Source organism: Thermomyces lanuginosus (assembly GCF_041956635.1).
Source record: "Thermomyces lanuginosus strain ATCC 200065 unplaced genomic scaffold VTN49scaffold_28, whole genome shotgun sequence".
NCBI lineage: Eukaryota > Fungi > Ascomycota > Eurotiomycetes > Eurotiales > Trichocomaceae > Thermomyces > Thermomyces lanuginosus.
The window spans coordinates 764,119-779,129 of NW_027192362.1; the positions used below are offsets into that span (position 1 = coordinate 764,119).

At 49.0% G+C, this 15,011-nt stretch overlaps 7 protein-coding genes across 7 annotated transcripts; 4 read left to right on the plus strand and 3 right to left on the minus strand.

Annotated features, from left to right (window-relative positions):
- Positions 1 to 391: 391 nt before the first annotated feature.
- Positions 392 to 3,691, plus strand: VTN49DRAFT_3405 (uncharacterized protein; the record flags this gene model as incomplete). Its single annotated transcript, XM_069411238.1, has 3 exons — positions 392 to 493; positions 548 to 3,044; positions 3,099 to 3,691. 3 exons carry the CDS (start codon positions 392 to 394, stop codon positions 3,689 to 3,691), a joined length of 3,192 nt encoding a protein of 1,063 aa, XP_069268683.1.
- A 92-nt stretch (positions 3,692 to 3,783) lies between these two features.
- Positions 3,784 to 4,729, minus strand: VTN49DRAFT_3406 (uncharacterized protein; the record flags this gene model as incomplete). The annotated part of the gene is made up of 2 exons (XM_069411239.1): positions 3,784 to 4,225; positions 4,287 to 4,729. The coding sequence occupies 2 exons, from the start codon at positions 4,727 to 4,729 to the stop codon at positions 3,784 to 3,786; spliced, it is 885 nt and encodes a 294-aa protein (XP_069268684.1).
- Positions 4,730 to 5,231: 502 nt separating this feature from the next.
- On the minus strand, positions 5,232 to 6,308 carry VTN49DRAFT_3407 (uncharacterized protein; the record flags this gene model as incomplete). Its single annotated transcript, XM_069411240.1, has 1 exon — positions 5,232 to 6,308. The coding sequence occupies one exon, from the start codon at positions 6,306 to 6,308 to the stop codon at positions 5,232 to 5,234; it is 1,077 nt and encodes a 358-aa protein (XP_069268685.1).
- A 614-nt stretch (positions 6,309 to 6,922) lies between these two features.
- VTN49DRAFT_3408 (uncharacterized protein) lies at positions 6,923 to 9,163 on the minus strand (the record flags this gene model as incomplete). Its single annotated transcript, XM_069411241.1, has 7 exons — positions 6,923 to 6,959; positions 7,015 to 7,786; positions 7,843 to 7,875; positions 7,921 to 8,522; positions 8,591 to 8,875; positions 8,933 to 9,071; positions 9,127 to 9,163. The coding sequence occupies 7 exons, from the start codon at positions 9,161 to 9,163 to the stop codon at positions 6,923 to 6,925; spliced, it is 1,905 nt and encodes a 634-aa protein (XP_069268686.1).
- Positions 9,164 to 9,800: 637 nt separating this feature from the next.
- VTN49DRAFT_3409 (uncharacterized protein) lies at positions 9,801 to 10,822 on the plus strand (the record flags this gene model as incomplete). Its single annotated transcript, XM_069411242.1, has 3 exons — positions 9,801 to 10,033; positions 10,091 to 10,217; positions 10,283 to 10,822. 3 exons carry the CDS (start codon positions 9,801 to 9,803, stop codon positions 10,820 to 10,822), a joined length of 900 nt encoding a protein of 299 aa, XP_069268687.1.
- Positions 10,823 to 11,468: 646 nt separating this feature from the next.
- VTN49DRAFT_3410 (uncharacterized protein) lies at positions 11,469 to 12,512 on the plus strand (the record flags this gene model as incomplete). Its single annotated transcript, XM_069411244.1, has 3 exons — positions 11,469 to 11,599; positions 11,659 to 11,779; positions 11,841 to 12,512. The coding sequence occupies 3 exons, from the start codon at positions 11,469 to 11,471 to the stop codon at positions 12,510 to 12,512; spliced, it is 924 nt and encodes a 307-aa protein (XP_069268688.1).
- A 1,609-nt stretch (positions 12,513 to 14,121) lies between these two features.
- VTN49DRAFT_3411 (uncharacterized protein) lies at positions 14,122 to 14,662 on the plus strand (the record flags this gene model as incomplete). Its single annotated transcript, XM_069411245.1, has 3 exons — positions 14,122 to 14,303; positions 14,363 to 14,489; positions 14,552 to 14,662. The coding sequence occupies 3 exons, from the start codon at positions 14,122 to 14,124 to the stop codon at positions 14,660 to 14,662; spliced, it is 420 nt and encodes a 139-aa protein (XP_069268689.1).
- Between the last annotated feature and the right edge of the window lie 349 nt (positions 14,663 to 15,011).

Consider the following 15,011-nt stretch of genomic DNA (forward strand, 5'->3'; position numbering starts at 1 on the left):
TTGGCACTAATTCAATTTAGGCAAGGAATTCTTCTTGGCAGCCATCAATTGCTTTGCTTCAGCGCCCTTGCCAGAGCCCTGACCGCTCTCCATGCTGCAGCTTGGCGAGTTAATTTTGGCCAAGCCCTGAGAGAACCAGGTGTCTGTTAAATCCAAGGCGCTGGTTCAAATCAAGCATTGCGACGACGTGTCGGCATCTTCCTGTTCACGAGGATTCTTGTTTTGTCTTTCGCTATTCAAAGAGAAGCTATCAGCGTCAACGCTTGGGAGTAGCTCCATGTCTGAGCCGGCGGTTTAATTTTACCTTCGAACGCGCAATCCATTGACGAGGCATGTTCTAGATCCTTGAAAACAGGAGGAGTAGGCTCTGGATTCCTCCTGAGTGCAAGAGATGTCCCAGTCTTCTACACCGACGCTTCCTTTGCATAATGCGAGTGCAAGATCACACTCGGCGTCTCCTGTCCCTCCGACAATACGATCTCAAACGTCTTCCGTGAGTGTCAGGCTCTGCAGAAATCTCTTGGACGTTCAATTGACAGTAGCGCAGTCGATAACCGCCGAATATTCCCTTCTCCAACCGCAGGATGTCGCAGATCGCTTGAATACATCCCTTACTCATGGCCTTCCCCCCGCCGAAGCCGAAGCGCGATTATTACGCGACGGACCGAATGAGCTTCCTCGCGAAGCTCCCGAACCATTATGGCTGCGGTTCCTAAAGCAGTTCCGGGAAACGTTAATACTGCTTCTCCTGGCATCTGCGGCGATTTCTTTCTTCATGGGGAATTTCGACGATGCTATCAGTATCGCGTTGGCCGTTACGATTGTTGTCACGGTGGGCTTCGTTCAGGAATATCGGTCTGAGCAATCGCTGGAGGCGCTGAACCGCCTGGTTCCGCACTATGCGCATTTGATTCGAGATGTCGCTCCGGCAAATGGCACTGTTACCCGGACCGATGCTTCCCGGACCAGCCTAGGGAATTACGAAATGCAAGAATTGAAATCTGGGACTCCGCCACCGCCTTCTCAGGCATTACGGGCCTCTACCACCGTTCCAGCCGCACAATTGGTACCAGGTGACCTTGTCCTTTTTTCGACGGGTGATCGTATTCCCGCGGACGTGCGGATCACGGCTGCAACGGATCTGACAATCGATGAGTCCAACCTGACGGGCGAAAACGAGCCCGTGATCAAATATGCAGATGCATTGCAGCGCAACGTGATTCCCAAGAAGGATGAGTTGCCATCATCTCCGCCGTACGATGCCCCCGGGATCGGAACTGTTGGGGCCGATGTCCGTTTGAATGAACAACATAACATTGCATTCATGGGGACCTTAGTCCGATCTGGCTACGGTCAGGGCATAGTGATAGCGACTGGAGCGAAGACAGAGTTTGGTAGCATTTCGGCCTCGCTACAAGAAATTGAGAGCCCGCGGACACCTCTTCAACTCTCGATGGACAGACTGGGACAGGAACTGAGCTATGTGTCATTTGCTGTCATTGGGCTGATCTTGATTATTGGCCTCATCCAGGGCCGGAAGCTCCTGGAAATGTTCACCATCGGTGTTTCGCTCGCTGTAGCCGCCATCCCGGAGGGCTTGCCCATCATTGTGACAGTAACATTGGCGTTGGGTGTGCTTCGAATGGCTAAGCGAGGTGCGATTATGCGGCGGCTACCCAGCGTCGAAACGCTAGGTTCTGTGAATGTTATTTGTAGTGACAAGACGGGTACCTTGACGATGAACCACATGACTGTCACGAAAATGTGGCACTATGACTGTGCTGAGCCATTCGAGGTTTCCAAAGATGGCTCATCGTCGAACCTTGGGCCTGCCGCACACACCATCCTTCGAGTGGGCAACATCGCAAACAATGCACGACTGTCGCGCTTACACGCTAACTCCCCCGCGAGCGCTTCGTCGGCTGCGGTGCTTTCGTCGACCATGGATTCAACCGACACCGTCAAAAGCCGATGGGTCGGACAACCGACAGACGTTGCCATCTTGGATCTGATTGATGCTCTTGGCGAGGATGACGTCCGAGAACGCATCAGTTCCCGGGTGGCAGAGACTCCGTTCAGCTCAGAGCGCAAGTGGATGGGCGTGATCATTGGCAATGGAACCGCCTGGGAGTCGTCTGGTTCTGGCGGCACCAACATGGCATATATGAAGGGTGCTCTGGAGCAGGTGCTTGACCGATGCGACACGTACCTGACCAAGGATGGTCGAGAGGTTATATTGGATGAGCCACGGCGGAAGATGGCGCGCAGTGCTGCGGAAAAAATGGCTTCGGAGGGTTTGCGGGTGATTGCATTTGCCAGTGGACCCGTGAGGGAAAATGGGCGACACCAGCGGCCCTTGCGCAGTCGCAATTCCCCTCCGTCTCCACAGCTTGAGCAGGATGATGACAGGTTCAATGGCCTTGTTTTCGCAGGATTGGTCGGAATGAACGATCCTCCACGCAAGGACGTGCATAAATCGATTGCACGGTTAATGGCTGGCGGCGTCAAGGTCATTATGATCACTGGCGACGCGGAGACGACAGCCGTTGCAATCGCTAAGCAGCTGGGGATGCCCGTGAATGAGCACACAAGTACTAAAGGTGTGCTGCGCGGCGATCAGATCGACCACATGTCTGTGGGCGAGCTGGCTGAGGTCATCGCAACGACCAATGTGGCAATTTTTGCGCGAACTAGCCCGGAGCACAAACTGAAGATTGTGCGTGCCCTGCAGTCTCATGGCCATGTTGTCGCGATGACCGGCGACGGAGTCAACGACGCCCCAGCGCTGAAACGGGCCGACATTGGCATATCCATGGGCAAGCTAGGGACGGACGTGGCCAAAGAAGCAGCGGACATGATTTTGACGGATGACGATTTTTCGACCATCCTACGGGCGATTGAGCAGGGCAAGAGCATTTTCTACAACATTCAGAACTTCATCGCTTTCCAGTTGAGCACCAGCGTGGCAGCGCTGGGACTCGTCCTCTTGAGTACGATGCTTGGATTTCCGAACCCGCTCAATGCGATGCAAATCCTGTGGATCAGTAGGTGTCCAATTTTATTTGTTTCGAACTGACAGCTACTGACTGGTTGGCGAGACATTATCATGGATGGGCCCCCCGCACAATCTCTTGGGGTTGAACCGGTGGATCCGGCTGTGATGACGCGGCCACCCCGACCCAAAACCGCACGAGTTCTCACAAAGCAGGTGATTCAGCGAGTGCTCACCCAAGCATGCATCATCATGCTTGGAACGTTGATCATTTACATTCACGAAATGGGACACATCGAAGACCTGTCGTCGTCTCCCGCGGCGGATGAAACGGCGGCGCCGCCAAAGTCGACGCGGATCGTCACAGCACATGACACGACTATGACATTCACCATCTTTGTTCTGTTCGACATGTTCAATGCTCTGACTTGCCGCAGTGCGAGCAAGTCAGTCCTACGGGGTGAGATCCCGCTATCGGGAAACAAGATGTTTAACTACGCGGTGCTGGGGTCCCTCCTGGGGCAGTTGGCTGTGATTTACCTGCCATTCTTGCAGGGCATCTTCCAGACAGAAGCGCTTACATTCCGTGACCTGATGAAGTTGGTTCTGATCGCAAGCAGCGTATTTTGGGTGGATGAAGGGAGGAAATACCTACAACGTCGACGAGTCGGAATGACTGGATACAGCCTGAACGTGTGATATAATAATGTACCATTTGCCATGACCACATAGTACATATAATAACATGAGAAATCATAGAGCATGACAATGAGAACGGATATATGTATCATTCACAGCTTAGAATCGACCCAAACTGGCTTTTTCTTCTCCTTGAACGCCTTAACTCCTATCGCAAAATTGGGCGCATTTCTTAACCTCTCCGCAAACAATGCAAAGGTGCGATCCGTCGCATCATCAACATTGGCATTCTCCCACGCCTCACGCAGACCATGCCGCGAGGCAATAATCGCGTCGGGACTCAAGTCCACGATCCGCTGCGCCATGTCCAGCGCCTCGGAGAGCAGACTCTCTGGCGTTGCCGAGATGCGGTTGACAAGGAAATACCCCTTTGCCTCCGCTGCAGTTAGCCGCCGATTTGTCAGTGCCAGCTCACTGGCTAGCTGCATGCCGCAGATGCGGGCCAAACGAGGAAGACCGCCAGCAGCGGCATAGAGGCCGACTTGAGCTTCAGGGAGACCAAAGGTTGCTGTGGGGGAGGCGATGATCATGTCACTTTGCGCTTCATCAGCGGAAATGCACTTCAACACATGAGTAGGGAAATATTGTACGGTACCAATTCAAGCAAATCTCGAACCCTCCTCCCAGCGCGTAGCCATTCACAGCGGCAATGATCGGCTTCTTCCCTCGCCGTCGACTGACGCCCATGAACCCTCCGGGGGGAAGGACAAATGCTCTCTTGTCTTCCGTTTCTTGTGTTTGCTTCTCTACATCCTTGCCGTCGCTGGTTTGGTTGTTGCTGTTGACAGAATCGACATTATCAGCCTGCTCGATCAAGTCCTGGCCAGCACAAAACGACTTGTTGCCTTTGCCTGTAATAATGGCTACTCGTAGTGATGGTTCCTCGTCGAACCAATTAAAAATAGCATTGCCCTCGTAGTGCGCAGCGTTGTTCAGTGCATTGAGTTGCTTCTCTCGGTTGATGGTGACAAGGAGAATGTGTGGTCGGGGGAAGCTCAGGAGGTAGTATTTGGTTGAGGGAGGGTTTGTTTGGGACATCGTGGTTTTAACTTTATGCTTTTTCCTGGCACCTTCGCGGAAAACTGAAGAAGTCTATCAGATATTCCATTCGTACACGAGATATAACAGTTCTCTTTATACAGCAATTTGGTTGATGTTTCAACTTCCAGCTAGTTTGCGGAGAACCTATGCGGAACGGAGTTCTCTCCGAGGGCCGCGGCTCCCTAGTTTGCTGCCTTAGGCTACAAATCTAGGGTTAGATCATTGTCAGGTCCTCAAGATTGTTTCAGCGCGGAGAATCTTCATTCTTTCCAAGTTGCTTTTCCATCTGAGAGTAGTGCATTTTTCATTTCATTGAGACATGTTCCTCAATAAGTCTGGAACCGTGCAATCATCGTCCCTGAATTTGGCTATACAACCCTAGCCCTAAATCTGGATTGAATTGGTGACAGTTCCCGACGAAGATATATGTTCGAGCCTCTAGATATGGAACTGAATACTTCAATTTTATGTACATGAAACGCCAGAATAACTCAGTGTGTCATTGGTGTGCCAAACTACTAACCTCGTCCGCCAGTTCCTCCTTACCCTGCTTCTTGAGAACATCGGAAAGGTTGCTGACGCAGCGGCGTGTGCGCGGATGACCTGACCCATATGTCTTCGTCAGCTCCTTCAATTCCCGTCGATACATCGTCTCTGCTTCGTCGTATTTGCCCACTTCACTGAGCATCTCCGCAAGATGGCCGAGGCTGACGATTGTACTGGGGTGATCAGGACCCAACATTTTCTCTCGACACCCTAGCGCACGTCGATGCATTGCTTCTGCCTCGCTGTATTTTCCCTGATGTAATAGGCAAAATCTAAGGTTGTTGACGGTAAGGAGGTTATATGGATGATCCAACCCAAACACTTTCTCCCGCTCAGCCAATGCCCATCGATCGGCCGTCTCTGCCTCTTCGTACTTCCCTTGTCTGCGGAGAGCTGATGCGAGGTTGCTGACGGTGATGAGCGTGCCTTGATGACTGGGCCCTAGCACCCTTCGCTGTGCATCTAGGGCCTGCTGATACATGTCCTTTGCCTCCTGGTACATTCCCCGTTCTTCAAGGACCGTAGCAAGATTGCAGATAGAGGAGAGTGTGGCTGGATGTTCTGGTCCCAGGGACTCTTGCAAATTGTCCACGACAATTTGGTACATTGATTCCGTCTCTTCGTATTTTCCTTGCTTCCGGAGAACGAAGCAAATGTTGTTCATGGCATTGAAATACCAATCTAGAGGAAATTGCCCCGGCATCTTTTCTAACCCCTCAATGACTCGTCGATACATCGCTTCTGCCTCTTCATATTTCCCTTGCTTCGAGAGACTAGTGCCAACATTGGTGACGCTAAGCAGTGTGTTTAGATGGCCGGAGCCCAGAACCTTCGTTCGTCCATCTAGCGCCCGCCCATGAATCGCCTCTGCTTCCTGGTACTTTCCTTGGTCTGCAAGAACTGACTCAAGATTGGTGACGGTGAAGAGTGTGTTGGGATGTTCGGGCCCAAGGACCCTCTCTTGTCTTCTCAACGCCTGTCGATGCAATACCTCTGCCTCCACGTGCCTTCCCAGCATTTCGAGGTCCATACCCAAGATTACTGAGAGTTGCGAATGTGTTTGGATGATCTGGTCCACGTAGCAGCTGTCTATTTGCTCACATACTGTGGACCTTCTCCGTCTCTTCGTACTTTCCTTGGTTTCGAAAGACGACGCCGAGGTTGCTCATACAGACGATACTCATTTGGTGGTCGGGGCCCAACTCTTTCGTGCAGATGTCCTGCGCTCGTCGTAATACCATTTCTGCGTCCCGGTAGTTCCCTATATTTAAAATGCGGTGCCCATTTTCATGAGAAGTAAAGAATCATTGATGTCTGTACGTTCCAAATAAGTAATGGCCTACCGTGCATGGGGAAAGTATCTTATCCATGTGGCTTTATTCTCACATGTAGGCATGGGAAAGGCATCTGTAAGGCGCGGCATTACCAAGTTCAATCGTGTTTCGAACTCTCCCTCTAACCGCAACCAGTTTATCGTCGCCAGTTGAACAAGTTGATGGATATCATATGCATCTGGTGCCTCCCGCTCCGTAATGAATGCGTATGCCTTGAGTGTTCCGATCGCATCTTCCATGTCTAGGTTACGGGAAGCTCGTGGGAAAAGGGGTTGCGGAATATCCTTTTCGCTTAGAAAGCAGATGAACTTCAAGTAGTCGGCTGCGAGCGGATTGTGCTCCGCGATCTGGCGAAATGAAATTAGCCAGGTGGTAGGGACAGGGTTGTGGGCATTTTTGTACCGATGGCGGTCGTCAAAATCCCTGCTCAACAGCGCGATCCTATTTTCATCGCTTGACCGGCATAGCTCCAGATACTTTGTCGTAGATATTTGTTTCTTCGCCATATATGCAGAGGCTTGCCTTATGGCTAGCGGTAGATAGCCAAGGATATCAAGGAGCTCTGTCGCACTCTCCATGTCGCGCATGAGGCGATCTGACAGCTGTGTTTTCAAGAGCATAAGTCCTTCTTCTTGTGTCATTCCTCCCACAGTAATCACATTAGTCTCTGGAATATCAAGCTCGCTGACAATTTCGCGGTTCCGCGTTGTAAACAATATGGATCCTTTAGTGCTCAACGGGAGAAAGTCCTCGAGACTTGTGTCGTTATCGAAATGGAGGTTTAGGTCATCCAAATTGTCGATGATCAGCAGCCAGTTGCCCTGAGCTGCTTTGCTCAGGGCAGTCTTCACAAGCCGCCCAACATCTGCTTTGTCGTCATCAATGCCGGGAATGTTCAGGATCTGGCCGATATTTCGATAGGCGTTCTTGAAACTTGTAGCATCGATCGCCGGAACCCAGAAAATGGAGCAGTCCGCGTGCTCGTTGCGGACTCGGAAGGCAGCCTCGAGAGCAATTTGCGTCTTCCCAACTCCACTGAGACCTACAAGTGCCGTTCGTTGACAGTCATCCGGTTCCACACTCGGGGGAATTCTTTCAAGGAGGTGTTCCAAAATTGATGCACGGCCAACAAAACTCCTATTTCTTCCAAAGGGCACGACGAAATGGACATTTCCTGTGATTAGATCAGCACAGATATCTTGAGAAGAGGAGCATGGATATATATACAACCTTTGTTCTGTACCGACGATCTGATAGGAAGGCCTTGCAGAATCAGTATTTAAGTCGAGCAATTCTGGACAATCTTACCAGCTGTAGCGTGTATAATTTTTCCTCCGTGACCATTTCTACCAATGGAAGCCTTGCCTGTGATGCTATCGACAAATCGTCTGATGGCTCTTTCATTCTCCTCCAGATAGTTATGAGTATGAGCTGAAATATTGCTGGCTTTCTCCCAATCGGACAACGTGATATCTTGCAGGCCACGGTTTACATTGAACCTGTAATATTGGCCATCATCACCAAACCGATTATCTAGACTCATTGCCACTCTTTTGGATGACGTTGCCATTCTTTTCAACGCATCAATAATGGACCATCGGGAGTCATTGATACTGATGACATCCCCAAGACCAGTTCCGATGCTGAGCACTCGCATCTGGCTTCGTTCTGGAAACTGACGCCGGCCTTCCTCAATGAGGACTTCGCATGGGTTATTGCACCCAAAGGAAGCATCGATGAACTCTATCTCATCTCGACCAAGCTTGATAGACTTGAAAAAGTTGACTGCTGCCGACGTTGCTCGCGCCACCTGCCAAATTGTGCATGAACTGAATGTAGTGGAGGAATCGTATGTTTTCAAGAGGGTTGGAAGAGCATCGACGTTATCCTTTGTAATTGCTAAAACGACCCTTTAATGCATTAGCCGTATTCCTATTAGATGATAAAAAAAGTTCTTGTATGGTGATTGACGACGTACGTTTTTGTGCACTTCTGATTTCGGAAGAGCGCGTCACTATGGTCACATGTATCAACAGTTGACAGGCCTTGATCCCTGCGGGCTTTGCATTCTGGCTCTACACAATATTCTCTAATCGTTCTCTTGATCGCATCCTCCAGAGCACTGGCAGAGAATGCCCCAGATGGCGACATATGAAGAATGAAAGTTCGTTTTGGAGTAAAGGCCTGCTGAGCCATACTCCGGTAGGCTCGAATACACTCATCAACGGTCATGGAGAGCCTCCCGAGCATGATCGCAATGATTCTGTTCTATTCCGTCAGCCAATGGTGGCCTATCATGCAAAGTGAACGGTAGTATGACCCTCCCGTTCCTGTTCCTCCGATCAAGTCAAAATGATCACATGGCCGCGGAACATGATCTGCCCCATTCGCATCGCGTATCTTTTCCATAATGTTCTCGAGAATGAGAAGACTTGATATTCCTCTGATGCCACCGCCATCTTCGCAGGGTCAATGTAACTTCCAAAGTTGATCAATAGACTTTAAGTGACTTACCAAGGGAAAGAATTCTCAACGGCTCTTGAGAAGCCATTTTTTTTCGACCAATAGAGATCTACTAGGTTATTTCTCTCTGGATAAGATGGCAAATTTCAGCGTGTACTAGGTACCAGAAGAAAGCTATGCTAGTAGTTTGAGCCTCAGGTATTCAGATTTGAGCCCCGCGCGTGGGACACGATGCATGGAGCCCCTGAATCTGGACCTCGCCAATCTGCAGCCTGCCGCTCTGCCTGTCACGTGGTGGTGCAACCTTTGGTTCCGCTGCGGACGGAGCGGGATCCAACGGAGACGGGCCGGGTGGGTCGGCGCCAGCCGGGGAAACAAGATCAACCCTAGCCCTAACCCTAAACCACTCGGTCTCAACTTAAAACCGATCCCCGTCCCATGGATCTCATAGATTCAAATCCATCGGAGAGTTCAAAGCTAGTGCAGTGCCCCAACCGAACACTCGAGGTGTTGCAAGTTTGACTGGTCACATCTCGGCATGATATGATTCGACAACTGAATGCCACATCACCCGGCAGGCTGCAACGCAGCAGCAAGGTGACGAGTCAACACTACAATCACACCATGCCTACAGCTTCGGTTTGACCCCGCAACTGCTACTGCTCTCTGTTAGAAATTGTAGTATATTGTAGCGGGATCTCAATCAGAAATTCATTTCTGACAGTATGGTTTTCAAGAGGGAAAAAGCACACCGCATCTATTACGAAGGGTATTCCGAGCCTGAAGTAGGAGTGGAGGCAGAACTCCCTGAACCGCCGGCAGAGTTCCCTGGAGTACAGGAAGAGTTCCCTGAAGCACAGGCAGAACCCTCTAAAGAACGGCCGGAATCCTCTCACTCTATCAAGACAGACATGAAACGATCTGAAGACACAGAAGTGCTTCTGAAAGCTGTGGCAAGGTGCGTACCAATGTCTGAGGTACGTTTGCGCATCATCAGATGCTTACAAGACGGTAGTCTTTACCGAAACTCAAAATACAGCGACTTAACAATCGTCTGCGGCGACGAGAGATTTCCCGTTCATCAGAATATTGTCTGCCCGCGTTCCGAGTTCTTTGCCAAAGCATGTGATGGTGGCTTTCCGGTATGGCATTGTTAACCAGAGGAGTAGATATCACAGATGCAAGCTGATATTGACACTATGGAAAGGAGTCGGCCACAAGAGAAATTCATCTACCCGATGATGACCCGCTTGTCGTTGAGAAGACAATCCAATACCTCTACACACTGGACTATTCCTACTCTCCAGCAGAGAAAGCGAACAAAAACGCGACGATCTCAACTGCAAGGAGACAAACCGTCCGTCAGGCGGAAAAGGCTCAAACAGAGGAATCCCAGTATCCCGATCCCCTCTTCTTCCACATATGGGTCTACGCTCTTGCTGATCGTCTCCTCATTAACGGACTCAAAACTCTTGCAAGAGAATACTTTCACGAGTCACTCCAGCGTTACCTCAATTCCCGAGATTTTGGAAACGCTGTTGAGGATGTCTACAGTTTAACACCGCCTGAGGACCGGGGATTGCGGGACCTAGTTATCCAAGTCACTTTGGACAATATGCGAACTCTGAGACAAACAGGCGCCCTACGTGACGACATTTTCAGAAAAGTTCCTGATTTTGCAATTGATCTTTGCATTGCAAGGATAAACAGAGACATTCCACCTTCTAGTTTCTGCTATACTTACTAGCATGTCAAGCCTCACGTTACTAGATTCTTTCATATGAGAATGCACATCACGGATCACGATGTTCACATCTTGGTAGTATTCGAGTGAGTAATTTGTGATCAGGAAATTATTTGAATGTAGTGATCTAAATTGCATCACGAAGTAGATAATAAATCGTATACGCAGAGAAAAGCGTTGGCATAATGAAGTGAAGACGAAACCAAGAAATCGAGAGAGCTTGCATGTTCGTATTGTAAGAGCTGCCCTGAATTTCAGGGCAGTATTCACTCCACATTTCTCCAGTTTTGAATCTAGAATTCAAGGCAATTGGCGACAATTTGATTCCCAATGCTTGTAGATATGTAGGTCGCAACGACTCTAAGTTCGATGGATTGAATTCGTTAGTTAACGGCTCTGTTGGGCTGTTTCAATACTCCATTTGGGCAGTAAAAGCTGCACAAATATGAGGAGATTGGTCACATTGTCGCATAAATCCCGAGTGCCACATCGTCGGCTGGATTCCAGAATATCCATCACAAGGTTGAGGGGTCCAGCTCAAAACATAATAATCCCAGGTATACTCTGTTTAATCCCATGATTGCCGCGATTACTCAGTCAGACTTGACAGCACTATGTTCTGACAATTCCGAGTCAACAATCCATAAAGATGCCAGACAAGATGAAATGCCGCAAGTGTAGAGCGCGCTTCGGGCCCGAGCCGCCTCATACGGAGTTGAAGCCTTCTTTATCAGAAGTTCAGCGCGAAATCAAGAATGAGACTCTTTATTCCATGGCAAGGTGCTCACAAGTTCCTGTTACTGAATCTTGCCCTAGTTCACGTGCTGACCTGAGATCAGTCTCTATTTCGACCCAAAGTACAGCGACTGGACAATTATCTGCGGCAACGAGAGCTTTCCCGTACATCGTTGTGTACTCTCCCCGCGTTCTGAGGTCTTTGCTAAAGAATTTGAATGGAAGGTATAACCAGAATTGCTCATCTAACTAGAATGCATACACGCCGATACTGAATTCGAAATAGGCAGGAAAGGACGACAGAGAGACTCTGCTGCCTGATGATGACCCAATAGTCATCGAGAAGATGATACAGTACCTCTACACTCTGGATTATTCTGCACCCGTGGAAGCGGACATCATGGCCAAGATTGCCAGTGCATACCATCATGATGTCTCTACCTCTCTTCCTCCGGAGGAAATGGCACAACCAACAGCTTCGCCTCCAGATCCTTCTTCTCCAAAAGAGGAGACAGAAATCACCCAGGAGGTAAAAGAATTTCAAACTCTGGATCCCTCCGTCGGCCAGCTAGCCACAAAGCGAACTGAGGAGCCCAAGTATTATTTCGACCCGACATTCTTCCACATACAGATTTACGCACTTGCTGAACGTTTCCAAATCCATGGGCTCAAATCTCTTGCAAGAAGATACTTCCATGACACTTTAGAGAGTCGCCTGAACTCCGTTTCATTTTCCGAAGTGGTTGAGGAAGTCTACTCTGCGACGCCGGATCATGATCGAGGACTGCGGGAGGCAGTGGTCAATGTAGCGTTGAATCACTTGTTGGAGTTAAGACGTTCGAATGCTCTCCCTGATGACTTTTTGAACGGGAATGGGAAGAACCGCGACTTCGGACGTGATCTTTGTGTTGCAATGATTCACAGAGAGGAACGCGAGTTCAATTCAGTCCTTTACTGAACGATTCAGAATTGGGCAATTTGGTGAAGTATACAAGATCAAATCCTCCCGTAGGGGTTAGGGATTTTCCAGGCGCCTTACAAGCGACATGCGGTTAACAAACAAACTACAAGGGGGGATAGTGATGTCCATTGTTTACATTTCTCTCCAATACTTGTTTGAACACTTTACCATATCCTGCATAATCTCATGACGATTTTCTCAGTACGTCAAAAGCAAGCCGCGAATTGACTTTATAACAACAGCCTCACCCGATTGTCCGTCGAATATCCTCCGATCCACATTAGGCCATGCCAGTGCGGTCCATAACGGCAATTCACGCAGGCAACTGAGTTCGGAAGATATCAATTGCCTAAGTAGTTATCAGATCCGACTCACTGCTGATCACGAAGGACTTTAGCCTTACCTAATTCACTAATGATATAGTCTGTCACAGTTTTGCAGATATTCGAAATAATCATACAAACACAAACACTAAAAGGAGATCTATGTCTCTGTCTGATAGGCTTTCACTGGCTCCTAAACTCGCTAGCTGATAGGTTTCCGGAGTCTGGGACGTAGACCTCAGCCAATTTTCTCCTTGTTGATCAATAATGACGGGGAAATCGAGCAATACGATGCTCAAACACAAATGTCATGTGAGATCACTAGGAGACAGAACTGCCGGCCCAGCCCAGGGATGTACAAAAGTTCACTCAGAGAGGTGTACACAATAGAAACTCGCAAGTTCCTTCTCGTGTACGAGACAAACACACACACACACACACACACACACTCTCTCTCTCTCTCTCTCTCTAGAGAACAGTGATAAACCCGAGTAGCACTCGCTAGTGCACAAGAACAACAATTTGGGAACCTCGCAAGGCACTTCCTAAATACACGACGAGAGAACACATTGTCTGCCCCTAATTCTCTTAAGAAAGCGACACACCCGCGGGGGATGTGCTAGTAATAAGACAACTCCTGCCTTCCCTCAACTTCATCCCTGCTCGATCAGTCATAACAACTAATGCAGTTAGAAACAAGAAACAGAAAAGTATAACTTCGACTTCAACAAATGGCAAAGACAACACACCCGGAATAATAGGCATAACCCTACAGCGTATCCATAAAAGTGCATTCGCCAATAAAGTGCTAACTTAATATTCCTCCGCCACTCCGACAATAAGGAACTGAAGCAAGTCCTGGTTTATGACCACCTTTGGCGACGATAAACATGAACCTTATCTACGATTTATTTCCGGGGTGCTGCTAGGCCAAATTACCATTTTTGATCCCATCAACGTCGTCGCTTCAGTTGGCACTGTTTCTGTCATAAAGCTGGCCGGACCACCAAACCTTGTCATGCTATAGAGTGCATGCCATGGTCGAGTATTTTCGAGCGCTGTCCAAGACCATTAGTGAATGGATTGGTCAAAAATGACTCAAATGCAGGAATGCCACATTTAACGTGCTGCAAAACCCCATGCGAGGCAGAGGAGTTAACCGCGGAGATATATAGTTGCCCAAATTTCTGCCTGACCCTTTGATTGTCATCACTTCCTAGATTGTTTGATAGAATACTAGGTATACCAGTACTCTAGTCAATAACTATTGAAATCTTGTCACCATGGCCTGCTACTATTGTGGTAGATCGATGGCCTGCCGCTATTGTGGTCGACCGGTCTATTATGATCGCCAGAGTGAAGGAGTGCAGACAGACTCTTCTTATTTTGCTGGTATAGAATTGCCACCTTCTCGGCCAGACATTCAACGTAAAGACAGACAAGACGTTTTCACATCTTTGGCAAGGTGCTTATCAACATCTGTTTTTGTTCTTTAACGTCTCCCCATATGCTTACGGTAGGCAGTTTCTACCGCAGCTCAAAATATAGCGACTTGACCATCGTTTGCGGCACCAAGAGATTTGCCGTTCACCGTTTTGTTGTCTGCCCGCGCTCCGAGTTCTTTGCTAAAGCATGTGATAGTGGTTTTCAGGTATGGTTACGTTCCTGGATAATAAAGCCAGATACAAGCTAATATCGGGACTGCCGACAAAGGAGTCTGTCACTGGAGAAATTCAACTGCCTGAAGATGATCCCGTGGCCGTTGAAAAAAATGATACAATACATGTACACGCTGGACTATTCTCCAGCCGAAAAAGGGGATGAGAAAGCCAAGGCCGCTGATGCACATGACGATAAGACATCGATACGAAGTTCGAATCCGGAAGAAGCTAAGGAGAGTAATTCGCGGAAATGTGAGGAGGCTCATCCAAATCAACCAGCCGAAAGCCTGGCCGGAACATCTCGACGATCTGAGTCTCTTTTCCTCCATATACGGGTCTATGCCCTTGCTCACTGTCTACTGATTCCTGGACTCAAAACCCTTGCGCGAAGATACTTTTATGAATCACTCCGGCAACACCTGGACTCTGACACTTTTGGTCTTGCTATCCAGGACGTCTACTGCTCAACCCCGTATGAGGATCGGGGATTGCGAGACTTGGTGATCAAAATC